The sequence below is a fragment of the Drosophila yakuba genome, chromosome 2L (genome assembly GCF_016746365.2).
Source record: "Drosophila yakuba strain Tai18E2 chromosome 2L, Prin_Dyak_Tai18E2_2.1, whole genome shotgun sequence".
In the NCBI taxonomy this organism is placed as follows: Eukaryota; Metazoa; Arthropoda; class Insecta; order Diptera; family Drosophilidae; genus Drosophila; species Drosophila yakuba.
This window is the reverse complement of record NC_052527.2, coordinates 8,097,282-8,123,943: the sequence shown is the minus strand read 5'-3', so window position 1 is coordinate 8,123,943 and position 26,662 is coordinate 8,097,282. Positions and strand designations below refer to the sequence as shown.

The 26,662-nt window shown below is 41.7% G+C and overlaps 2 protein-coding genes across 2 annotated transcripts in view; one reads left to right on the top strand and one right to left on the bottom strand.

Moving 5' to 3' along the window:
- The window catches only part of LOC6527285, a 45,795-nt gene that overhangs the window by 6,453 nt on the left and 12,680 nt on the right, over window positions 1-26,662 (bottom strand). Inside the window, exon 3 of the mRNA XM_002088343.4 lies at window positions 13,908-13,938. The gene's annotated coding sequence lies outside the window, so the exon portion shown is untranslated. The remainder of the gene's footprint in view (window positions 1-13,907; window positions 13,939-26,662) is intronic.
- LOC6527284 (SUN domain-containing protein 3) lies at window positions 8,330-9,545 on the top strand. The gene is made up of 4 exons (XM_002088342.4): window positions 8,330-8,542; window positions 8,603-9,154; window positions 9,212-9,378; window positions 9,435-9,545. The coding sequence occupies exons 1-4, from the start codon at window positions 8,390-8,392 to the stop codon at window positions 9,460-9,462; spliced, it is 900 nt and encodes a 299-aa protein (XP_002088378.1). The 5' UTR covers window positions 8,330-8,389; the 3' UTR covers window positions 9,463-9,545.

Below are 26,662 nucleotides of genomic sequence, written 5' to 3'. Positions count from 1 at the left end.
GGAAATGGATTGGTCGTTTTGTTGATATAATCCCAATAATTTGCTGCCCCCATTAAAACGCATCATTGTGCTTCCACCTTGTTCCCGCACTTATTTGCTTATTATTCATATTTTTATGAGGGCAGTTCATTAAATTCACCCTGGGGCTTGGCAGGCTGACATTAATATTTGTCAAAATTAATCTAAGTGAAAAACAAAAGGCCAAACGAAGTAGAACAGGAAACGAGAGCCATAAACAATTGAAAATGTCGGGCATAAATCATGCAACATATTGCTCGATGCCTACTTTGTTAAATAACAGATAAATTACAGGAAAATTAACTTAAATGCAGGTTTATTATGCGCACCAAGAAATTGCGTTTACGTGAAAAATAACATGAAAACAAAGCCCCAGATTTCGTCCTCGATTCTGGGAGCTGTTTGGTCGGTCACAAAGGCAAATCCCGAAAAGATTCCAGTTTCATTAGCCGCCCTCCTTCCTCCTTCCACCTGCCCCATTCCAAATACCTAAATACAGATTGACTCGTATTTCAGTTGACTAAGAACAAACCGTCTGGCGCCAATGCAAATGCGTAATGGATACTCGGATTCCAGCAAATTGACTTGATTTGGCAGGCACCTGAAGTCTTTTCTTCGACCGACAGGACGACAGCACGACAGGAGGACAGCACATTATTAATAACCGAACATTAATCATGGTAGCCGACTTTCTATGGCCTAATGTTGGCCCAGCTGCCTTTAGCTCTTACTCAAATGTACGGTACTTAGTGCGAAACTGAAGCCGAGATGGTAATGATACACCTGAAAGGTGAGATTCCTCAAGGACCTGCCTTACACCCAATGGCAGACTGCTAATTGGAAAACTGTATTCTGGCCGATAGTAGACAAAGGAATTTTTCTAGTAGCGCACTGAGCACTGTGGGAAAATGTTTGGAAATACAATATTTAGATTACACTCTAGCCGACTGTAAATATTTGTATGGGTATTTGCGTAATTGAGCAATTCAATAGTGCTTTCCTGTTGTTTTTGGTTAGTTTAAGCCGAATCGAAATTTTAATTAAATTTTCGGAAATGTCCCGCTCGCCAACTTGGGCACGGAGATAAATGGAAAATGTTCTTTCTCATTTGGTTGGCTTGTCAGCAAACATTTTTTGACATTTTCATTTGTCAGTTATGAAGCAGACACAGACACAGACAAGAGATAGAAAATCCTAGCTCGCATCTGTATGGAGGAGTGGGGGGGGGAGTGTGTGTGTGGAGTGTGCACATTTGTTATATCCTTATCACAAAATGATTTGACAGTCGAGACCAAGAGGCAGTTGAACCTCTGTGAGGCACTTCCAACTGTCCTGGCCCGAAACTTGTTCTATCTTGTGTGATTTAATAAGATGACAAGAACGTAGCAGACTTGTAAAATTTGAGGGATTTGTTCAACTCCTGCCTGCTGCGGCTACTGCCGGAATAATTCGGGCTAGATAAATATTTATTTTATTTTTCACATGTCCCATGTTCACGCAGAACCAGACATTGACACGCCTGTTAAACTGCTGTCACTGGAATAATTTCAATTTCATTTCGTTAGCTCGTTTGCGGAAAATCAATAGGCCTTTACAACAAATTGACCTTTCACTCAGGAGCAAATGAAAATTTCATAAGAAATTGATTGCTCAATCGGGTTGCTGTGAAATCCCTTTGACAATTCTGATAATACTTGCTATCGGTGCTGATAGCTTGTGTGCGAACTACGCCTTAGCCGGAGCTTACAAAATACTTTTATTTGCACTTGTACAACAGGACGTATGCGCAATAATTGAACGTGTAAGCTGAAAAGTTGAATTTATGCCGTAATCAAACAACAATTATTAGTTGGTAGCGGTGTTAATAAAAGTGTCATTATGTAAGACATTTATACATGTTGACACATTATTTCAATTACATTAATAGTTCAATAAAAGCTAATAAACTGTAAATTCCCTTAAAATTTGAACACTTTCTAGTTGATTTCGTAGGGAAAAATCTAATTTGAACCTAAATTTAATTCATTCATCCCGGCCTAAATGTTTAGTAACGAAACCGCACAGCTTTATGGCCCAGCCCACCTAATAAGCCTAAACCTAATTAAAAACTTATCAACAGCTGCGGCAAAATGGCAATTTTCCAAGCATTTGTTTGTTGCCGTTGGCAACCTCAAGCCAGACAACACCAAGCGACTCCGGGTGACTTCTTCGGAGCCCCAGCCTAAGTTGGAGCCCCAACTAATTTAAGAATTTAAGATAGTAGTCGCCTTGAAGTAAAATTCCACAGGCCACTTAAAGCCGCACCTGAAATTAGACATGCAGCCGTGGGGCAACTTCAAAGGGGCCCTGCGAACATGTCATAACATGTGGAAATTAAAATTTACATCACAACTTAAGCGAGGACGTTCCTCGCACAGGACCTCGTCCCGTCGAGATCCGTTTTTTACCCATGTTTTTCGCAGCTCCTCTTTTTGGCAGGCAGAGCACTTAATTTGGCACATTGCCGTGCATATTCTGGCACCGAGACGACGACAACAATCCGCCCAGGTGCAGCCACAGTGGCGACAACGGCGTTTTGTTGTAGAATACATTCATTTTTTACAACCTGCCAAAGGAGGCAGAACAGAGGCAAAATGTGTGATGTCATACATGGCTATCGAAAACCAGCTAGAAAATATGAAATATATATATTTCATTCTTTTAATATACAACGGACTTGCTTGAAATGTTAACTACCTTGAAAGCTTTCATGAATATGAAATAATAATAATTTTAAAAAATGTAGCTCGGCAGTTTTGGATTAAAATAAATAATTTAATATCTCACGAATTATTGGGTTATATTTATAAGCACAATTATTTTAGCGAGCATTTATAATAACATTTTTTATATGCGCGTAAAGAAGGTAATATTATACTGCATGCTTTTATACATTGCCAAGATATCTGTATTTAGCTATAAAAAAGCTGAGTTGCCAGCACTCGGGCGACAGCAGCTACAAAAATCGCAGCAATGGTCATAAAACTTATACCTCTGCTGCGAATTACGAGCCCGCAACTAGCCGCAGCAACAACACCGCAGAGGGAGAAGTGGGCGCAAGGGGTGGGGGGGCGTGGCGGCAAATAAAATTACGCATGCAATGGCAAAATAAAATATGCATCAAAAATAAGCTGCAGCTGAATCCGGTAGGTGCAAAAAATGCCGTAGCTTACGGCAAAACATATTCATGTAAAAGTAAATAGAAGAGCCAGGACTTTTGGGTTCGTTAAGCTCTGCGGGCTGCAATATGGCTGTGTGGCGGGGAGATAAAGAGTCCATGGAGAGATTTGTTAATTCCACGGCATAAATTTAATATTTTATATACGCCAAAGCGATCTTAGAAACAATCTCTCTGCTTGTGTGCGATTAATTCGTGCATTTTTGCGAGGGCATTTCGGTTTCGGTTTGACATTAAGTATGCGCACCGTGTTGCCGCTGTTTTATGTTAATTTCCACTTTACGCTTGCCGACACAAACACAAATAAAAATATGAATATGAATGTAATCCAAACAAGCGCTGCGAAAATTTTTACTTAAAAGATTTTTCATTTTTTATTTTTTCCTTTTTTTTTTCCACGAACTGAACAGCAGCTGCTGCTCCCCTAAAAGCTTTAAGAGCCTCGCGCCTTTCGCACGGTGGGTATAAAAAAATCAACTAATTTTCATTTTATGCTGCAGCAGAAACAATTTTAATTCAAGTGCGCCAGACGCACGAACACAGCGCCACTAACAGCCTCTAAAATTTTAATAGCTCACACATTATAAACGCAAATAAACGCCTCCGCCGGCATTTCTTTGAGCACTTTCGTCCTTGCCTCCTTTCGTACTGCTGCCACTTCGCATTTCGATGTACATTTGCCTAGCAGCTTACGTTGTTTGTGGCATGTGCACTTAGGGATGGGAGCACGATTCATGGGGGCGGGAAATAGGAGAGCCAGAAGGAAAGTTTTCCCAGTTTCCCAGCGTCCAGCGCTCACTTTAGGGGACTTTCCCATATTCTTGCGTCCCGCCTGCAACTTAAAGGCACTAAAGTTGCACAGAATTAAGCATACTTCCAGGCACTCAGCGGTATATTATGTTTATCATTATGTTTATACTATGGGTATATATGGGGCCTAATGTTGCCGTTTTCTTGGCCAACGCCAGCTGTTGCCCGAAAAAGTTCATCTCGCCCTAAGGTGAGTGGCAAGCTGAAATCAAAGCACTGCACAAAACTTTTTAATTGCTTTTAAAGTTTCGCAAATATAGCATAGCATTTTGGCTATTGAAAACAAGCAGCAGTGTGGGCATTTTTTGCTGTGAATAAAATATTACCAAAAATCTACCTTTTGTTGGCAGTTTATAGACTTGTATGCACCCCTATTGCAGCTTAATTGCTTTTTAATATACGAAAAACTTTGCTTGAAAACAACAGCTGGTCAAGGAGTAAACTTGTTTAATTTTATGTTTTCAATTGATGGAAAGAATCAATACAAATTGCATGTGAAAAATACCATGTATAACATAGATCAATTTAAGAACGTTTTATGACTTAAAGCGTAAGTAAAGCCTTACAATTCTTTTGTATTTGAAAGGCGATTTTTAAGCATCGCTAATCTTATCGTAAACACATATGCCATATATTTTTATTCCACCTTTCGGCCCACTCAAATGCCGCAAAATGACCTTCCTTTTGTCTCATCTTTTATTGCCTTGCGTAATGTTTAATTATACTCTGGCTGATGACGTCCTGATGACGTCCTGATAGCTTTTCTGCTTTTCCGCTTTCCCCTGCATTTTTTTTGGCGCATAAACATAACGCAGTTTATATTTTATTTATTTTTCCCTTTTCTTGTGCCATTTTGCTGCTCATTTTCGGGAGGGAATGCCGGCTAAAAACCAATCATAAAAAACCCAGCCGTACGAAACGGTTTTATGACATTTCCCCACCCTCCAAAAGCCACGCCCCAGTGCCCCCTAGCCATCCACACATGCGGCTGGGTAATTTGCCATAAAAAATTGGAGCACAGGCTCGTATTTGTGCAATTTCACAGAAATTGTCAATTTGCACTCCCCCCAAAAGTCTAAGCCGGAATGATGATGACGAGGAATGTCAGCGGCTGATGGGGCTGATGGGCTAAAAGGCAGAATGGAGCTTATCCTAGGGAAGGGTTTTGGGTTTTGGGCTTTGGGTTTTGTAGGTTCCACCAGAAGACAGGAAGGAGATGAAAGGAGCACGCAAATACGCGTTGATATTTTTATGTGTCTGCTGTGTGCATTGGAAAATCGACTGTTAACATTTAACGCTGCAAATTTAACCACATTTATGTATTCTTTCAGTTGCGTCGGCTTTATTTGATTCTCATTTAATTTCGCACTCCCACTGGCGGCTGGCCCTTAAAAATTGGCATAACAATTACGCCGGAAATAGGCAATGACAGTGGAGTTTCTACGGTTACGGGTTACGGGTGAAACGGGGTTGCGTGAAAGTGCCGGACTCTGAAGGGACTCCCTGCTCGGAATGCGACTATTTGCTATCTGCAGAGCACTAACAATGGTCTGCCTCAATGGCACGTAATTGCAGTGCACACTGTCGCAACGCGCACAGTGGGTCGAAATCATGAGGTTGGGGCTGGAAATAATTATTAACCCGCTAAGTGCCTTAGAAACTGTTGTTATAGGTCCAGGGATCATATGGGGTTGATGGTCAAAGTATTCAACATAATTGTTATTAGTTTTATTATTTAACTTTACAGATACTTTACTCCATCTATACAGCAGACATCCCCAAGCCAAGCTATTATGAAATGACCTATGACAACAGCAAAATGCTGCTGGCCAGCTTCGCTGACGACGTCTGCTTTCTCAGCTCCTCGAACAGTGAGACCGAGTCGTCACAAATGCTGCAAACTTATCTCAACGAATTCGAGAAATGGGCCATGGCGAACAACATCAAAATTAACGAAAGCAAATGCGTAAACGTTTGCTTTACGTTACGCCGTAAAACAACTCCTGCGGTACACATTAATAATGTGGACATAGAGCAAGCAACTAAGGCGAAATACCTAGGCCTCACACTGGACAAACGCCTAACCTTCCGAGATCATATTGCCAGAGTCGTCAAAATGTGCAACCTAAAGCGTAACCAACTATTCTGGATGCTAAATAAGAAAAGCAAACTACCTTTAAGATGCAAGCGTCAGATTTATCAGCAAATTATCGCACCTACTTGGAGATACGGCATCCAAATTTGGGGTTTCCCAAATTCCAGATTCCCAGATTCCAAACCGTCCAGAACAAAACATTAAGACAAATCACTGGCTGTGACTGGTTCGTTAGCGGCCAAACGCTTCACAATGATTTAAACCTGAGCCTTGTTGAAGACCAAATCTCGTTCTTCTCAAGCAGATACAACGACCGACTAACTGCCCACCGTAATCGTCTCGCCCGGAGATTACAGGGGGCTATCCCAATTCGCAGGCTCAAAAGAAGACATTTTGGGCTGCTTCTAAGATGATAGTATGAATATATTATTTACCTGAAACCTCACTACTCGAAATTTGACCTATTCCTATATATTAAGATGAAAACAAATTATATTTTATAATTAAGAGATTATTTACTTAAGACAACATTTAGGTTAAAGGCTTTAATTGACCTGTTCCTGAATAATATTAAATAAAGATGTTAATTAATTAAAAAAAAAAACAGATTTATATATATTAATAATATGCCCAAATTTAAGACCCAGTTTTCATTGCCTTAAGTGCCAAAGTCGTCCCACTGTAACCCCAACTATCGTACGGCACTGCAACATATCCTCCTTGCAACTAACGCTTCCGTTTCCGTGCGTCAAGGAGACGGCTGCCCCCATCCGCCCTTCCACTTCTCAACCTCTCCGCCACCTTCGCATTTTCTCCCCGACTTGCCACCGATGTTGTTGCAGTCTTTTGCAGCATGCCTCTTCAGACCGCCTTTGTTGTCGCTTGCCGTGTGAATGAGTGCAATTAACAGAGCCACTTGCTCTCGACGATGCCGTTTTTGTTTGTGTCCGGCTCTGTTGCTGATCTGTCGAGCGACTTGCATTAAAAATTAATTGTCCCCTGTCTCCGTCTCCAGTATCCAGCATGCAGTCTTCAGTCTCCAGTAACCAGTCTGTGTGCACTGTACAATGTTCAATGTAGATGTCAATGTTTGGGGTCGTGATTGCGCAGCACAAAAGTCGATTATACGAGAAAATTGTTGAGCACCAAGTGGAAGCGCAGAAAGTTATTGAAACATTTGTGAACGCCATTAGATGTTTGCGATTCTGTTTGGCATTAGTATATGGAAATGAAATGCGTAAAAATATTCCACTTAAGCCCACTGTTCGCCTTTAAGAAGGATTAGCGGCCTTTGTCGGAATTTCCAGCATTGGGATTTCTTGGGGCTGAGCAATTTTTGATTAAAATTACATTCATTGCGGCCTTTGAAGTGTTGGGACTCGCCAACGGACGTCTGTAACCTAAATTTCTCGTCCGCCTTGGGTCAATATTGTGCCAGCTTAGGCAACGCACGTGAGCCGGACCAAAAAGGACTCTTGGTTGGAAAATCCCCTGACCAAAATGTGGGGATGATCACGTTCACATTGCCTTCACGTCCTTCTCAGTGGGATTTCGTACCTTTTTGTGGACTCTGGACTCTGGATTCTGGACTCTGGGTTCTGGATTCTGGATTCTGGATTCTGGACTCGGGTCTTTGGGCCAGCATAATTTGCCGGCACTGGCCTCATTGAGGAGGTCCGGTTTGCGTCCTGATGGATTGTTTGACTAATTAATTTTGCTAGAGAATTTTACAAAATTGCATTGGGCCCGGACCAAAGTTATTAAATTTTTAATGGATGCTTAAAGGCCCGAAGGCGCTCTATGTGTTTTTATTTCGCCTCGGTCGGCAGCCAGCTGTTTAGCATTTAAAGTGATTTTCATTTGGATTTTTCCTTAATGCTATTACGTTTTGTTCGCTTTTCCCCTTCGCTTTTCCTTTCGCTTCCTTTGCTCTCGGCTCTCAATTATTTAGCCATTGACAATTAGAGACTTTCGCAGATGCTGCCGCACCTAATGCGATTTCGCCTCATTATTCTCAACAATTGTTCATTTTCCAGCGATTTTCTTGGGAAATTATATTTGATTCATCGCATTCCGCTGGCCCAATTATCGAACACTTCTTTTTGTGGTCGAGTGTCACCATAAAGAGGTTAAAAAAAAAGGGATTTTCTTTCTTAGAAATTGTGTTATTTAAAAAAATATAGTAGACTTTGCTTGACTTTTCGCAGAACTCTGGTCGAGTGCACTGACAACTCAGGATTCTCAACAAAATGGATGGTTGTCGACGTGCTAGAAAGCGAGTCTTCCTAACTTATTTGCTCTCATTCGTGCTGCTTTCAACCTTTTTCTACTACCTCATGGCCCACAACAGCAGGAATAATTTGGGCATAATGCGACTTCGTGAGGATGTCGATGATATATCGGTAAGAATGTGGCTTAATCTCTTCCAGCTATGGGGTTTCAGTCCAAAAGCCCTCCCCCAGCACATCCTCCGCCAGCAGCAGACGGGCTCGGGCAAGTTCAACTGCCTTGGAGGAGAGCCAAAGGGACTGGGAAGTGGAAGTTGCGCCAACCGGGATGTCAGTGCCTATGTGGACACTCTATTTAAGCGCAAGTTGGGGCATTTGATGGACGACGTTTACAACCTGAAGAAGCAGGTGATGAGTGCCGATTGCTCCTCCAAAAGTGCCCAATCGACTCCGAAACCCGAATCCGCTTCGCTGGCCAAGCCGCGCATCAACTACGCTTCCGAGGATCTGGGTGCCAGGATCATCAATGTGAAGGCAAAACCAATTGGTGGCACCAATTTTATCAAAAGGCTTCTGGGTCTGGACTTTAGCGCCAATCCGCCGGTGAATATGATTCGAGCAGGGCTCTCTCCGGGTGCCTGTTTCGGCTTTAATGGACACCAGGCCAATGTGACTCTTCATCTGGCCAAGACCATCATCGTGGAGGCCATCAGCCTGACCCACGTGGCCCGCGAAATGACGCCCAGTTTGTGCGTGAAGAGTGCGCCAAAGAACTTCGATGTATACGTAAGCACTCAGTTGTAATGGTTCCCGATCTCTTCTGTACTGTATTTTTTTTTGTAGGGATTGCGAGCGGACAATTCTAAGAGGGAGCTGTTGGGACAGTGGAGCTACGATAACGCGGCCAACAGGCGCACTCAGAGCTACAGTGTGCGAAGCGAATACTTTTATCGAAATCTGGCTTTTTCGTTCAATTCCAACCACGGCGCGAACTCCACCTGTATTTATCGGTAAGTGTTGCTCAAAAAGTGTTAATACTTTTACTTAAATGAGCTCTTTTTTCCAGCGTTGAAGTATATGGAAGGTTGCAATAATTTCAGTTTCTGATATGTTTAAAATGTTGTAAAAATATGTTTTACATTTATGGTGAAAGCTAAATAAACTTGGCTTATAAAAATATGTTTTACATTTATGGTGAAAGTTAAATAAACTTGGCTTATACATGTATATATAATATATAGTTTTCTTGCTAGCCATTTGTTGGATAAGCAAATAAATAAGTATTTCACAATTTTTGTTATACGATTAAATAAACATTCCAAGATAAGCAATAAGCGAGTCCACAATAGAGTAAATATAAAAGCTAATTTTGCTATTTTTAGCGTTCAGTTTGCAGAATGATTCCCCGCTAAACGGTGCAACTAATTTAAATTTCTCGGCACGGAGAGCTTTGCGAATTTCCCGGATCCCCAATGACTTGTCGCATCCGCTTTGATCTTCCGCGAATGCTGGGCTGTGTTTTCGTTTAATTTCGCTCGACCTGAATGCTGAGGGGCGAACATGGCATAAAAAAGCCGCCCAGGGACGAGTTGAGTATCCCAAATAAACCAAATAAAAACGAGGACGCACAGTAACATGGGATCTGAGCGGCGGTTCGAGAGTCGGCCGTTTGATCTGCGCCGTGTCACATTGTCAGTGTCCCGAGACTAATTAGCGATTGTTGGAGGTACCACGCGTGAGGACCACGCCCCCAGTGCCCCCAGTGCCCCTTTGCACATGCGTTTATGTAATTAGTCGACAATATGCTCAGATGTCATCTGAGATTTACACGGCGTTCGATGGGGAATTTGCCAGCCATTCTATACCAGCGAAGAACCATCTGCCCAGAATTGTTTCGTTTGATTTCGTTCGTTCGTTTCGTTTGATTTGATTTAATGCCATTCCATTTGTGACTTTCTCGGAATTCGTTTCGTAATTTGCAATTGTGTGTGTTCCGTGCACTCACACACACACCCACACACACACACACACATGAGCACAAAAGTCTGATTGTCTAAATGTAAATGTCGGTGGATGTGTGTTAGATGTGCTTGATTTTGTTTGCGCAAAAATGTATATCCGTTGTTCTCTTATCGAAGGGTATGGGGAATTTTTAATGCATTTGGTTAAAAAATGTAAGTTTGGTTTTAAAAATTAAAGATTTTATTATTAAAAAAAAAGTGAAGAGGAAACTAAAGCCATTAAAAATAATAGTATCGTTATGTGGACTTCTTTGTCAACCTTTAAATAAATACTATGAGTATGAAATGGGAATACGACGAGTGTATACCAATAAATAATTCAACCATATATACATATATCCATTATTTTTTACTTTAAGGTAGTGTGTTTAGTGTTCGTTATTCACAAGCTTAGTTTTAGCCACTTTCTTCTTCTTCGGTGGCGCAATTGTGGCTTGTTTACACGGCAGCCAGTGTTTCGTTTCATTCTGCGGTCTGCGCTCTAATTGCGCTATGCAATATATCAGAGCCCCTCCCACCGTGCCACGCCCACCTGACACACACCTGCAACCACCCACATATACATATGTATACATACGTACACGTATGTACGTACATGCATGTATGTAGATAGCTCTTCACTTTGCGTTTTTGCCATTTTTGCGCTCTTTCTTAGCCAGCTGCTGCCGTTTTGCCGGTTTGCCATTTGCTTACGCGTTAAAGCTGACAGGTAAAATGGATTTGTTACGGCAATAGAACAGGTCGCTGGGTGGCCAGAGGAGCGGAAGGTGGGGATTTCACGAGAGATGGCTAGAAAATGCATGACAAGCGAGAAGGAAACCCACGGACACGGACTCGTGGTGGTGCAGCCGGAAAATAACTTTAAATATATTTCAGAATATTTCGGGAAGAGCTTTACTATAGTATATGGCCGGAGGATAAGCCTTGATTTTGGTAGCTTTGCTATGTATATCATAGAAAAGCGATAGTTCGCTCGGTTTAGGTACATTAGAGTACAGGAAAAGCTTCATTGGAAGCAAAACTTAAGTTAGATGCGATCAAATGTGTTACTCCTAGAAGCATATGCAATAATATCTCGAAAGTTTCAATTTACCAACAGGTAACCAACAGGTAAATAAGTAAAGAAAGTAATTCCATATCCCATTCGGTGACATAATCAGTTGCATTTCCTATACTTCAACGAGCTCGTTTGTTTCCCTATTTCGAAGTAACTCTTTCTGTTAACCAAACGATAGGACTTTTGGCCAAATCGAAAAATACATTTGAATAATGAGGGCGTTGAGAGCTGCTGCACATTGGATGAGTGCTCTGTTGCATTGTTACGAGCAGGAAAGCCGGCTAACTGCTGTCCTGCCAGTTGGCAGTTGGCAGGCAGCAGCTGCTCCTGTCTGACGTCCTGTCCCCTGACAGCCTTTCATGGAAGTGCACTGTCTGCTGCTGCTGGCCACTGACATTTTGGGATTTCGGGCTCAAAATTTGAGTTGCCAGCCGCTTATGTATGCAGCTCGGGTTGGCTAACAACCAGAGCAATAATAATTGTAAGCACTGGCTGTCGGAGTCGAAAAGTTTTGAGTTTGTGCTAATTATGCCGCCAGGAGTTGGGCATTTGCAATGCAAGGAGCTTGGAGCTTGGAGCTGGGAGCTTGGAGTTCAGAGTTCGCATTTCCGAAACCGAATACGGACTGGCAGCTAATTTTTGCCAGCTGTCAACGCTCTCCATATAAATCCCTCAAAGTCAGCAGCACTGCACCCACGTGACACATCAATTCGCATTCATGTCTGTCGGTGGCACACGCACATGTGTGAATACAGTGAATACACTCATATCCATCATACTGCAATCGTCGGTTGTGTCGCCGCATGCAACGTCGCTTATCGTTCAGCTCTGTAATGATGGCAGCAGACCCCGAAAAGACCCCCGAAGAACCCCCAAAGTCCCTCATTTTCTCCACATTTTTCTTACCAACCCAACCCAACCCAACCCAACCGATCCCATAGCCAGCTATACATCCATCTCCTCGAACTGCTGTTGTACATTTTTCATAACGCAATTCATGTTATTCATGTGCCAGCGACAAGTCTTCGTGCCCTCTGGATCAGAGTTTGTAGTAAATGCACAGTGGTAAGGGATTGGCATTTGCGTGACAGCCGAATTGATTACTTTTCTAACTAGGTGGTTCAGCCCGTTTCCTTATTAATACTTAACTCTAAGCGGGATTAAGTTGAATTTATACTTTATATAACTTCAGATTATTAAATATTGCGACTAATCAAATTTATTTTCAGATTTTTGACTTATTTGTTCCTATTATTTACCTTTTAAGTAAACCTAAATATTGTGCATGGATAGCCGCAAACAATGTCAGAGCAGTTTTATGAGCAATAATAAAGATATAAATATTTTTTTAATTCTTTTCCAAAAAAATTTTAATAAAAACCAGAGTGCTGTTCATAACTATATAGTTGCTTGAAAGCGTGAAGAAATACCTTAAGTTTTTAAAGCGCTTTTCTTTTGCCATAGAGCAGTAGTAAAGTAATCAGTTTAATATCTTTGCCCATTTCCACTTAGTGTTTCGACATTTCGGATATTTATGTGGGCAGACTATTACATGCGCTCTCCCACTGTGCGATGTCATAAAAATTGTCTCATTAATCATCACACGACATGCCCCAACGCTCCACGCCCCCGTCTCCCCCTCGCCACCGCCCCCGCCCTCACCACCGAGCAAGCCCCACTTCTTGTGTTCTCGTTCGTGATGTTCCCCAACTCAAGGGGCTATTTTGGTGCTATTTGCAGGAAGCACGGACTTAGTGTGAAAATCCAGCGAGCAATTAAATTGGCTCCCCCATTTTAATTTCCATTTCCACACCCAGATACAGATGCAGGAACAGATAGAGATTCAGATACAGAGCCAGAAACAGAATCAAATTCAGATGCAGCCCCTCGAACAAGTGCAGGCAGCATAAATCAAAGGAGTCGGCCCTTCGTGGCAAATGGAAGTGGTATGAGTATTTTTACTGGCGTGGCATTTTAAATTGTCTGCGCCATATTTAAAATAGCAACTAATTAATTTATTTTTTCACGCTGCTGCTGGGAAGTGCGCATTAATAAACAATTAAGTCCCTTTAATTGCAGTTAGCTCGGCGGATTATAAATTTCCAAGTGAACATCCCCAGTCCCCAGCCACCAGGGCATCCATAATGAGTTGAGGCTCCCAACCAAAGTCGTTTATTATTGATCAGTTTGGGTCATAAGCTGCTTAACTTTGCCGGGTGCCAAGCCAGTCCACCCATGGAGCTCTTTTTAATGGAGTCAAGTCCGCTGCGAGGCATTTGGCCATTTCCTAGAAAATTCACTGCTCACTCTGCTAAGCCGAAAATCTACCAGACACTCACAGTAGCTCATATGCTGCACGGATTTTCTAATTCGATTTGCAAAGGATGGTGTCCTAAGTTCGGTTATCTTACCATATTTAAATAGAGTACATATCGCAATTAAGGTCAATTCGTTTACATACCGTTCAAGAGGGTTCCTAACAGATGTCCAGCCTGAAAGTAGAAAAGAAAAAGTTCCTTTTAATAAAATAATTAATTTAAGAGACCGCCTTCTTCAATCCACCCGCACTGACAAGCAGTTTTTTCCTTTTAGCATAAATGCCAGCTCTTGGCGGAAAAACAACATTCGCTGGCATCTTGGCCAAGTTAATATGATGGGACACGTTAAGCAGGCTTGAATGATGTGTATCAAGGACGCAGAGAAAAAACTACCAACTGTGTCAGCAGAAAGCAGAAACAACAACAACTCACAACCAACTCACAGCAGCCCAGCACCCTGCAATGGCTGGTTGGGAAAAATAAAGGGAAAAGGGACAAGGACGAGCGGAAAACCAAATGGGAATGACGATAGACATTGAACACAAAAAGGGAAAATGGAGCGAAGACATTAGCCTGGAATGACAGCAACAAGATGCGAGATAGACACTCGGCTTATATCAGTTTTGTGTCCTGTTCTGCGAAGGATGCTCACCCCCCCACCACCCTCACCCCTCTTCTGCCCCTTTGCTGCGAAAACAAAGGCAACTTGCAACGGAAAGGCGTCGAAAGTGCGTGCAACAAATTGAAGGCAACTCGGTGAACAACAAATTCCAATTGACAGACAGCTCTGCAAATGCTGTGAATGAAAATTCGGTAGAGCAGAAAATCGTTGAATTTTTTAAACAGCTGTGAAAAATTCATTTCAGCAAAAGATAACAAAAATACATGATAATAAATATATCTGACTGAATAAATTGTATATACTTAATTAGCATAAAATTATACATATATAAATTAATTTCTTTCAATTATGTCGTTCATATTTATTCTCTTTTTAATACTTTTAATCTAAAATAAAAAGTTTATTTTGCGAAAATATAAAGTCTCTCAGTTCTTGCTCATCAAACTTTCAGCCCAGTTCAACATTTCACGCAATGTAGTTTTCTTGAGCAATCTGTAACGTGTTGCCAGTTCGAGTTTTCTATTGAAAAGCGCTTTTCTGGCCCAAGGACAGTTGGCTTGGCCCAGATCCCAGAACTCGCATTCAGAGCCACGCACACACAGGACTTATTCATCACTCACTCACTTAGTCAGCGTGGCGCCCAAGGATCGATGTCGAAGGAAGATGAAGATGGAGGATGGAGGATAGAGGATGCTGGCCGGGAGGAGGGAATTCGAAGACGTTGCTCCTTCGTCGAGTTCCAATTCCTCTGGCCGGGAAAACAGAACGCCGCCAGCTGGCATAGGGCTTTTATTTCCCATTTCTAGACGAGTCCTAAGTGCAGATAAGGAAATGCCTTTCGTGGCTCTGCTTTAGTTTAAATATTTATGTAAGCGCGGCATTTTATGAGAAATATTTCGAAATTGCTCTGCATGGCCGTAGTCGAGTATTTTGCTTTTATTATTATTGCAATAGGCCCGCACTGTGCAAAAACGAATTTATGCCAAGTATTTTTCTTTGTTGCAAATGCACTTAAGCAATGATATTTGTGCTTGCCCCATAGCCTGAACATTACATTTTTCATTTATGGGATTTTTGGAATTTATGAAGCTTATTCAGATTACTAGTAAAGTGATGCAAGACATGCTTTTAAAGTTATGAACATATATACTCATCAAACGATTCAACATTCTTAAGCATGAAAATCTAAAGAGACTGCTTTAGAGCCTTAGGATGTTGAAAAACACAGCTTTATTGATATCTCCAGCCACTTTCTCCGCCCTTCAGTTGCAAACAACATTGCACATACAAATTCAAATCTATTTATATCAATTTACTCACTTCACTGCCGACCTGACAGACAATTTCCAGCAGAGACCCTGAGCACAGATCTCGTGGTTGAGCAATTTTTCAACAGATAAAATCAAGTCCAAACAAATCAAATCAAATGCAGACAACAGCACAAAAATGTTACACACACAAAACACCGAGTAACACACCCGCACCCACACGTGTGGCAGTGGCAACTACAGAACAGAACAGAGCAGAACAGAACAGTGGGAAAGAACAATAACAGGCAGCAAGAAAAGTAAATTAATAGAAAACAATAACAATTCCCTTTATTATTATTACTGCAGTGAGTCGAGGGCAGATATCGAAGTGAAGTGAGGTTCCCTTAGAGAGAGATTCGAATTTGTTACGCCAGCGTTTGTTGTTTGCCGTTAGCTGTTAGCTGTTTGTTTGTTGTTTGTTGTTTGTTTTCGGTAAATGCCCAAGTTTCTGGGCCTCTGAAGTGTCTGTGTTTGTGCCAGTGCCTGTGTTTGTGCATGTGATTTACTCAACGGTATGCAAGTAAAATACAAATCATGTTCAACGCTCGGCCTTGCCCCGAAAAGTGAGCCACACTCTTTTGACACCGGCCCACGGGGCGGATGCGTGACGGGGGAACAGCTGAGGCTTGTCCTGGCAAATGGTTGAGTTGTCCCACTCTACTCACTCCGTCAATTTTTCTCTTTTATAAACCCAACAATAGAGACCAAGAAATCAGGCTGAGTGAAAAAAAAGAAACTAGGCAGGCCAATGCAAACTCGAAATACCCTACCTAAGCTTTATCCGTGAAATCTTTGGGTAATAAAAACTTTAGAAAGATGCATACAAGAATACTGGTACACCCGAAGTTTTGGCATATTTAAATTAAATTTTGTTGCAACAAAAACTTCACAGCTATCTTTAACTTTTGGGAGCGGACACGTATTTAAAAAGTTTAATGATGATTAAAGAAAAAATTTATATGCATGCACACTCGTATACTTTGGATACGTATTACTGCTTTCGGGCGTGGCAAAGTTTTTAGAAAAACTTATCACACTCGCAGCAAGAGTACAAACTGAGGAAAGAAAATATCACAACAACAAGCAAAGTGGGATAAAAGTCTCTCAAGGAAAACTTTTGCCAGGTGTTTGTTAGTTTGTATGTGTGTGCATGTGTTTCTGTGGCATTACGTGCATTGCATGTCGAATGTGTGTAACAAAGTCTAAAAAACATCAAGCACAAACACAAAGCAGTGGTAACTTTATCTAAAGTACAACATTCTACAACCTCCGCTCAGACATTTCGTGTTGTTTTGCTGCCTGATTGGTGAGCTCCCTTCGACGGTTCGGTTGTTTTTGGCCAGATTTCACCTGCTTTTAGCTGCTTTGCGCTGCTTGAACGTAAACGAAACCCTTGTTGCTGCCACGCATGCCATTTTTTATTTGTCGACTTTTTATTTATTTTTTTTTTGGTCGGGATCATGTCGTGCTTTGGCCACCTTGCAAATGGCTCGCCAATGATTTTTAATGCGATTTCCGAAGCAAAAGAAAGCATCAGACCGAACTGCACTTACACCCAGCACACGAGCCCATTTGAGCGGCTTTGGCAACCTTTTTTAAGTGGCTAGCCGGCCAGTGAATGTGGTATGGGCACGGTTTCTGTTTCGGTTTCGGTTTGGGTGTTGGTTTCCGTTTCCTGTTCCGTTGCCGAGATTATGTTCGTGTGGGTGCGTGCAAGTGACTTTATTTAATGCCATTAACGCAAATTGAAAGTTTTACGCTTTCCCAGCGGCCGTTGCATGCGCAATTGAGTTTTTCGGATCCCTGCGTCGTAATGCCCCATCATGACGTTTCGTCGCATGGAAGTGGCACTCCAAATTCACAATTTTCGGGCACGACCCCCAGAAAATCCTTTTGCCCATTGAATGTCTCGTGTAATTCACTGCGCCTCTCATTATCCACACACACATACTCGTTAGTGAAATCCCATCACGAGCCGTGCTCCATGGGAAAGTGGAAAAACTAGCCGGAGTCATTCATGGATTCTATGGCCACTCCGTGGCTTAAAAGCAAGGACAAGATCTGGCTTTATTGCCAACACTTTGTCGCGACTGTGTAGAGCCCATTACAACTACTTAGAGCATGTAAATAAAGCAGAAATAAGCCAAGGCGACTGACGAACTGGCAACCAGCGCAAGAACAAGCCTGCAGCAAGGTGTATTAACCACCCACCCACCTAACCAACCAACCACCCGCCCATCCACCCACTCACGCCCACTTGCACCACCCTGCAGAGCATTAACATAATCGTTATGGTTATGCGCGACGTGTGCATAATGGCAGCGTGGGAGGATGATAAGCCAGGGCATAGAGATAGAGACAGATATGTTGGAGGAGAAAGAGATAGAGACAGATATGGGGGAGGAGAAGGAGATAGAGACAGATATGTTGGAGGAGAAGGAGATAGAGACAGATATGGGGGAGGTGAAAAAGATAGAGGCACGAACAACGGCAGGGACACGAGGATAAACCATGTTAAGTGCGCTGACATTGTAATATATAGTTGGTTTCGCTACTCTCGAGTGGAGAAGAGGTATAACTGCATCCTGGGCACAAGATCTCTTTGATGAAATCATTATCTAATTTGAGCTTAACTGGCAACGTAAGGAAGCACTCTTATTCGGGCATTTTTCAAGTTAATGAACAGAGCGTATTCTCGAGATGGCGGGGCACCATTATTAGAAATATATCTATTGATTTTTAAAAGGACAAGTATTTTCCGTTCTATACGGTTGTTAGGAGAACTCTTTCCTTGTCTCTTCTGCGTTCTTTTCTTTCCACATTGGCTAGTTAGCTGCGTTGGGGCATGCTGGGCTTTAAAGTTGCCAGCGAGCGTTTTGGGGCGTCGTTGCCAGGTGTGCATATCAAGTAGCCGCCACGTCTGCCGTGCGACAAATCCTTGTGGCATACTTTTCGGGCGCAGGCCATTAGCAAACAAGCAAAGTGCGAAACACAAGAAGACCGAAAACGAGCACAGACACGCGTATGAATATAATAAATTTCCCACACACACAAACACGGAAAACTGAGAGCGGATAAAGAGGCGCGTTGGAAAAGCCGGGAAAAAGGTATGCTCTATAAGATATTTCAAATTCCACACGCATAACTTTTAAAATAAGAATTCCAATTGCAAACCCTAATAATAAAACACTTTTAAATTCTGTGGCTCTGGCTTCTTTGTGTTTTCGTGAAATGGGAAAAATATATATGAATGATAGATTTAAAAGAATATAAAGTTACAAATTAATTTGTTATAATTGTAATAAATTATATAAGTAATTTATATAAGTAATTAAAGTTTTTAAATTTGTTTTGCCACTGTGTCACTGTTTAGGTATGAGATTACTATCCACATAGATATACTTGGCATACATAAACACTTCTGAGTTTTTTACAGCATCACAACTGGGCTGAGTTAAGAATTTTTACAAATTCGACCCAAGAGACATCTATCAGTTATGAGGCTCTAGAGCTTCGACAATGCGCGTCTCATTTCAATGAGTTGAGCTGGCATTTTGTTTATGCAAAATGCACTGCAAATTGTAAATGCAAATGTACAATTTAAAAAATAACATTACAAATAAAACAAATAACCTATTGAATTTTTCAATAAATTATATTATTAGTTATATATTCATATAAATATAATACTCGTTAAAGAGAACTACATTTTTCTATAAAACATTTATGCAACATTAACAAATTCCAGAACGTTTTGTATTTCTCTCTTTTTTGAGTTCTTCTTTTGTACATAGGGCTCACCATTTCTCTCAGGTCAGTGCTTCTTTTTTTCGGCAAGTGGGCGCCACATCTTGTAATTGGCATTCCGCACACTGACCGAAATGAAAATGCTACGTGCTTTCATTTCACGTTACGACAGACGAAGAAGTCGGCACAACGCTCCATTGACCGCCGATGGAAAAGCTGGATGGAAAAAGGTGACCCAAAGGCGAAGCTTATTTACCGTGGTTTTGGGGCCGGTTCGTTTTAATTTTCTACGTTGCGGGCATACAGAGAGAATGGCGAAGTTTTTGGCGATTCTTAAAGTCAATCACATTATGCTGGGACATCAGCCATCAAACAGCCGACAAAGGCACTCGGAACCCTTCCAGATGATGGCAAATATTTGTCTGGCCTGCATCCCCTGCGAATATCGATCGCCCCATGTCGAGCACCTTGTAGCATACCCCCAACACCAACATTTTGCCATCAACTCTTTTACTTCCGTTTTATGTACATATTCACTATACGGAAAAAAATTCATTTAATTTTGGTTTTCCTTGGCAAGTCTGGCAATGACAGTCGGCAAATTTCGTTGCCAGCCTGACGCGTCTTTCGATTGCTTGCGTTGGCTTGCTTTTTTAATATACATATATAAATTGTTTTCTGATGGGTATCCAACTGTTTGTTTTAGTTCATCCACTCCACTCCACTCCAGTCCTCTCCAATCCACTTCACGATTGGCAATCCTTTTCGTTCTCTGCTTTAAATGTTCTCGGAAAATATCCTCTGTGCCGGATTTCTTTCATGATTTATATCTTGCGTAATCCTTGCTCTGCGATCTCTGGGTTTTCCTGCAACCGCAACCTTTCATCCACCCAATTTATAAGCGCCCAAAATACTTGTAAATTTCAGCCGGATTGCCGGCGTAAATATACATATATATATGCGCTGCCACTCAGTTCTTAGCCATCAAATTTATGGCCACTCGTCACACTAACTCATAAAAACGGGGCATTTTAAAACGGGGGCGCTACAAGACTGCAAACACGAGACAACACTTTGCATGTGAACGGGCTCTATGCTGGATCATGGGCTGTATTGGAGTGGCTATATTGGAGTGGGCGGCGGATGGTCCGCCGATGAGATTTATATGCTCTAAGACTTAGACCGAGTTCTGGTCTGTATTTTGTGGTAAACAGCGCGTCCCGCCGCCAAAAACCTGCCACCAACTCTGCCACCAACTCTGCTAGCAACTTTGCCACCAAGGACGCAAACGGCAGAGGACTTGTCGCTATTTATTCTACTAAAAACGCAATAATATATCATCTACAGTTTATCATTGCTATGACGCCAGACTGAAATTATTATCCAGCGAATTTATTGCCTTACAATAAACGCAAAGTGCACGGCTGTGTGCCTGTGCGTGGGAGAGGCTTTCTCTGAGTGTATGTATGTGTGTGGCTTGGCATTTCTCCAGCGACATGAAATTGTGGAAAAACAACATTTAGAAAGTGTACTTCCTTGACGAGTCTTCAAAGCCAGGGATATGTGTCTAAAGACAGCACTAAAAATCAGGAGTCTACTGTTGATATACTCTACAAAATAATTTAAAAATCTGTAAATATTACAAGGCAGTGTTTCTTAAGAAAAATAATGCAAAAGTTCCTATCTCAGGCTAATTAAATGAAATCACTGAAATATCTGAAGACCACAAAGCTTATCTAGGCCATGGCAGGCATTGGCACTGAAATAGCTGGCTTGCCAGTTTGCCCTTCAATCCATTTCCTTTTTTTTGAACTGGCTGCACATGTCCCTATGGAAACATGTACATATTTCTGGCCAAGCTTACAATTTCGTGGCAATCTCGAAAGCTGTCACACAGAAACTCCAACGCGCATATTTTTTACTATTAGCCACGAGCAAGAGAAAAAATTTGTCAGTCAGGCCAGAGCCGAACTCAAATTGCTCGTGCTGTCAACTTTTTTGCGTAACCATTTTCTTTCTATGCTCGTTCTATACATATTTTTGTATTTATTTCATTTTTGCGCAGCGAGACAAATAGCACAAGTTTGCTAAATTGTTGGCCCCATTCCTCAGCTTGTATCCGTACTCTCCATTACATTTTCACCCTTTCTGCCTACATTTTTACGACAAACAGCACCCACATCGTGTTCACTCGTCAGATACTCGCTCCAAACTACATAGTTCTGTTTTGGCAACTGTTTGCCCAAATTGCCACACATTTTGTGCATAAATGACAAATGCCTTTGATGGCATAAAATATGACTTTGGAAATTGTTTTGTAGCAAATAAAATGGGCGTTGCCATCGCTATGAAAGGGTTTGTTTGCCGACTGTGTCGCAGGATATTCCATGAATCAAAGGCGTGGAATTCGAGGATTAGGTGTGAATGGTTTCGACTGAGGATTCACTAATAGCAAATGATTTTTTGTGAGTATGGTATAAAAAATATCCTAGTGTTACAGATTTCACGTATTTTTGAGGAACCCGATTTACCGTCAATATGTTATAAAATTGGAGTTTCCTTCCTGTGCTCTAAATAATTAATTAGCTTTCCATATCAACGCCAGTCAGCACTTGACAACTTTGATTCGATTCCATGATTTCCGAGCTCTAACTCATACATGCCTCATATGAGGCTTCAATTAGCTGACGATTGACTTGTCAAAACATCAATTACGACCGACACTCGTCGAATGTTTCACGCTTTCTTGGCAGCTCCTCCTCTTCCATTTCCACTCCGCCCGCCAGGCTTTTCCTGGGGAAAAACCCATTTGCATTTACAAGTGGGGCAATAAGTCGAAATGTGAGTTTCTTGTTGGCGGTTCTGCCTTTGCATATCGAATGCGCGCATTAACATGGCAAATAAATGGAAGCATTAAATATTTAATTGGCATAAAGCTAATCACTCGATGGCAGCCAAAATTCATTAGCACTTTGCAAATATATCCACCGATCCCATCTGTCAGCACTCAGCAAAACCTCAAAGCCAGCCATCAAAGCCTTAAAATCAACCCATTTCGAGGGGCTTTTGGGTTGCAGAAAGAAAAAAACTAAAAACCCGCACCACAATCTGGCACGTGTTTTGGTGGGATGCCCCCAAGAAGAGGCCCCAAAACCCCCCTGGAACCTCAAACCATTCACCATTTCCTGCTGCCAGCTGATGCTCCCTGTGCTGCCTGTGTTGGTGGCAAGCAAACATTACACAATTTTGATTGTATTTCCGTTTCGTATGCGCAGAAAGGCAGCAAACAGGCAGCGGCAGTGGCAGTGGCAGTGGCAGCAACAAAACCCGGTGACAGCAACAGGAAGTTTCGCTTATTTCCGTTTGTTTACCTTTGCGCTGTGCCTTGATTAAATGTCAGGTAACCCCGGGTAGGAATTGGGTGCGGAGGTGTGTTCTTTGGCTCCCTGGCTTTTGCGGTGGTGCAAACACAGCTTGCCAGCTGTGCCGTATGCCATCTACATACATACTCGCACTTTCCAACCATTTTCACCTGACTTTCCCCGCATGCGTCAGCATAATCTTATTAACAAGGCAGGTATTCTAATGATGCCCGGGCACTAAATGTCTTTCGTGGCAATAAGACAGCAAGCCACAGTATTTGTTTGGTTGAAAAGGTTGGTGCGTCGGATGGCATCTGGCGGATTAGTCAGATTAGTCGGATTAGAGTTGCTCAAGTGGGAATGGCGACAAGGCTCTTGATAATTCTGAGCAAACTTAAACTGCCATAAATATTTGCTTGATTTTTCATCCCCAATTACACAACGCACTAATGCCATAATCCATATAATAACAATTGCGGATGCGCAGAATTATTGGTATTATGCGTTGCTATTTAATTTGTTTACAGGTGACTATGACTGCTCGACATCCTTTACATTTTGAATGCTTAAAGTGTCGCCCAAAACTTAAATTGCAGGACGCAGATTGCGAAGCGACTGGCCGCCGACTGCAGCTAATTAATTGGCCACAATTTGCGCAGACTTGCGCGGTAAAACTTGGTCGGCAAAATGGTAATTCGCCCGCTGCCGTTTTGTAGGTCAACAACAATGATGTTGCGGCTCTGTTGCTGTTGCTGTTGCTGTTTCTGCCGGTTTTGGTTGTCTGCCGATTGTTGTTGCCGGCTCATGCTTTGGCATAATTTATGTTGACCGAAAAATGTTTGTGCACTTTTCCCGTATTTATTTATGTTCTTATGTTTGGGCGTGTGTTTGCCGCTGCTGCTGTTTTTATTTGGCGGCATTAAATGCTGCCGCGAAAATGTTTTATTTACCGAAAAATGTATTAGCATGTCTGCCCGGGACATTTGCATAATTGCTCTACAAACCCGAGCATAGATACAGATACATTCGTGTGTGCACTGAAAGTGTGTGACATTTTGGGCGATGTCTGTGAGTTTTTGGAATTAAGCCAAATTGGAATACACCCAAAAACGTCAAAAAAACGTTGTTTTACATGGACGCGACAGGACTAAATTAAAATACATTCCGATACAGCTTAGCTAGTAATAAAAATAATTCGCTAAAGGGTAAATTAAACTTGAAAATGTATTATATATATTTCTATTCTGCAAACTTAAATTAGGGGATTCTTGATAAACGATAAGAAGCAGTGGAATTTCTGAATTGGGGAATGTTGTTCCTCACCACATCCGCCTGTGCAGCATTAAATTTCCGATAAAATCTATTAAATATTTACCTTATCGCCGCTCTAAATCAATAGCCAAATATATTAGCCCCATTATGTACACTTTCTCTCAGACTCAGACAATACATATGTAGACAGGCACACGCACACAACTACACAAGTGCACATAAAAACCCATTCAAGCGTTTCATAATGATATGAGAAAAACGAAAAAAGACATGCGAAAAATAGCAAACCCAACACATTGCCTCAACTCATTTTCGCATAAAAGGACGCCAATGTGTCGGGCCTGGCAAAAGGCCAAAAATGAACTAACACATCCACAAGGATGTGCTCACACACACACAGATGCTGGACTAACCCATACAAGGACACTCGCTTAGCTGCTCTCTATAAAGCCATTGCTACATGGCAAACAATAAATGTACGCTGCCAAGACAAGAGACCAACTAAATTATCAGTAATATTGGAGCACCAGGATAACGCTCAGCATGACTCTGTGTGTGTGTGTGTGTGTGTGTGTATATGTGCGAGGGAGGCGTTGCCGGGGGAAGGTCCTTGGGTAGGCGTGGCAAATAAACACATCAGGGAAAATGCTTTTTACTTAAATTAACAGAGCACCGAGCAGATTCCTTCGCTTTTCGACACCCAACTAACGTTTGGTCGTTAACTTTCAGTGTGAGTGAAGAGCACTTGGAAAAACTATAAATGTTCCAGCGAAATCTTCTTAGAAGGGTTATAAATGGTAATAATATACCAAATTCCGACCACAAGCGTCTTGCGCATATTTAAGAAGAATATAATTATATATATATTCTTTTGTATAATATATCTTATGTGAAAGAATATTTTACTTAATTTCTCTGATATATCATAAATATCATAATATCATAAAACCTATGAACGTCTTTGATCATTACTAATATTAAGAGAAGCCAGTTTTGTTAAAGTGTACCTGATTGCATATTTTTGGCGACAGCTCACGAAGACACCAAGAAAAAATTCGGGCAGAAAATCAATGAAACTACATTGAAAATGGATATTTGAGTGCTCGCACCACTTGATAGCTGCGCAACAAAAAACCCTTTTTGGCACTTGGAAACCGAGACGCAAGCTCGCATATGATTTGCCAACGAGGCACATCAATAATTGAGTTTGCACCATTTTTCTAATGGCATCTACGATTCCATGCTCGCTCATAGAATTACGTAATGGTATCATAATACCCAACTCGCTGGGGTGCAGGAACAAGCTGCTCATCAGCTCCTCCTCCAGTCCTCCAGCTTCTCCCCCAGCTTCTCCTCCAGCTCCGGCTCCAGTTCCAGCTCCTCAGCCCAATCCCCTCATTTCCAGAGCTTTGGCAGCTCTTTCCTGATATGGCATACTTAAGCAATCGAGGCAAATGTTTTATCGTCACTTTGGCACACACACCCACACTACTGAAATCGGGATATATGGCATATATATGTGCTTGGTGTGTATGTGTCTGTGTGCGGAATACAAAATGGCGCCAGTTTCCTTATGCCTTTGGGCTCTCCACATCGCTTGGTTCGCCTCAATCTCAATCGTCGGAAAAGTCTATCAACGCAGGGGCCCGAAGGCCAAGAAAGGCAGGGTGGCAAGGAAGGAATTCGGTTTGAAAGGCGAAAAGACAAGCACAAACTGAACTTAAGCGCCGATTTTCGTAGGAACATTTTTAATAACACGGCTTCACTGGCACACCCATTCCAAACGCTGGGCATCGAGTATACGACGAGTTGTACCATTGTAAATTTAATAAAGCCAGGGTTAAGTAGTTAGGCTGGAAATCAAGAAGCCAACAATTATTTGGTTACGCAATTACCACAGCCAGGCAACCGGCAGGTTCAATAGGCTTAAATAATTTGCCCAAATCCCCTTGGCGCAAAAACAAACAAATAAATTCGATGCAAAAGAGACGCACAACTTTCCGGTCCCGAAGAACACAAACACAAATAGTGAAAGTTTACAAGGCATGATACTGGGGGCTTTTCGGGACAAGTGGGCGTGGCTTGGCAACAGTGGAAAGTCAAAGCGACAAATGCCCGTTTCCCGAATTGCCGCACAATTTATTATTATTGTTTTACACAAACAGCCAATGCGCGAAAATAGAGCTGGCCCAAGAATAAAAGTAATAACTAAACATTACCCAATTTTTTGCCACAACAATGGCATAGTTTGTCCTTCTTTAACTGAAAGTCAAAGCATTAGTTTTGCGCGGTTTCAAAGGCAACAATATCGAAATAGCTCAACCTCCACAAAAATGCTGCCGAAGTGGAGTTTTTGTGTAGTTTCTATTTCGCCCCAGTTTCTGTGATTTTCATTTGAAAAGAACATCAAGCATTTGCCTTTTTATTTGTTGCATTTTTTGCGGCTTGCTTTGAATTTGAGATTGGAAAGGGAAAGCAAAACAATTGCAGCGTTGGAAATATTTCCAGTACACTGAACTCGATTTAAAAAAGAGAGGAAAAACTCAAAGAATATTTAAAAAAAATAATAATAATAAACAAATGAG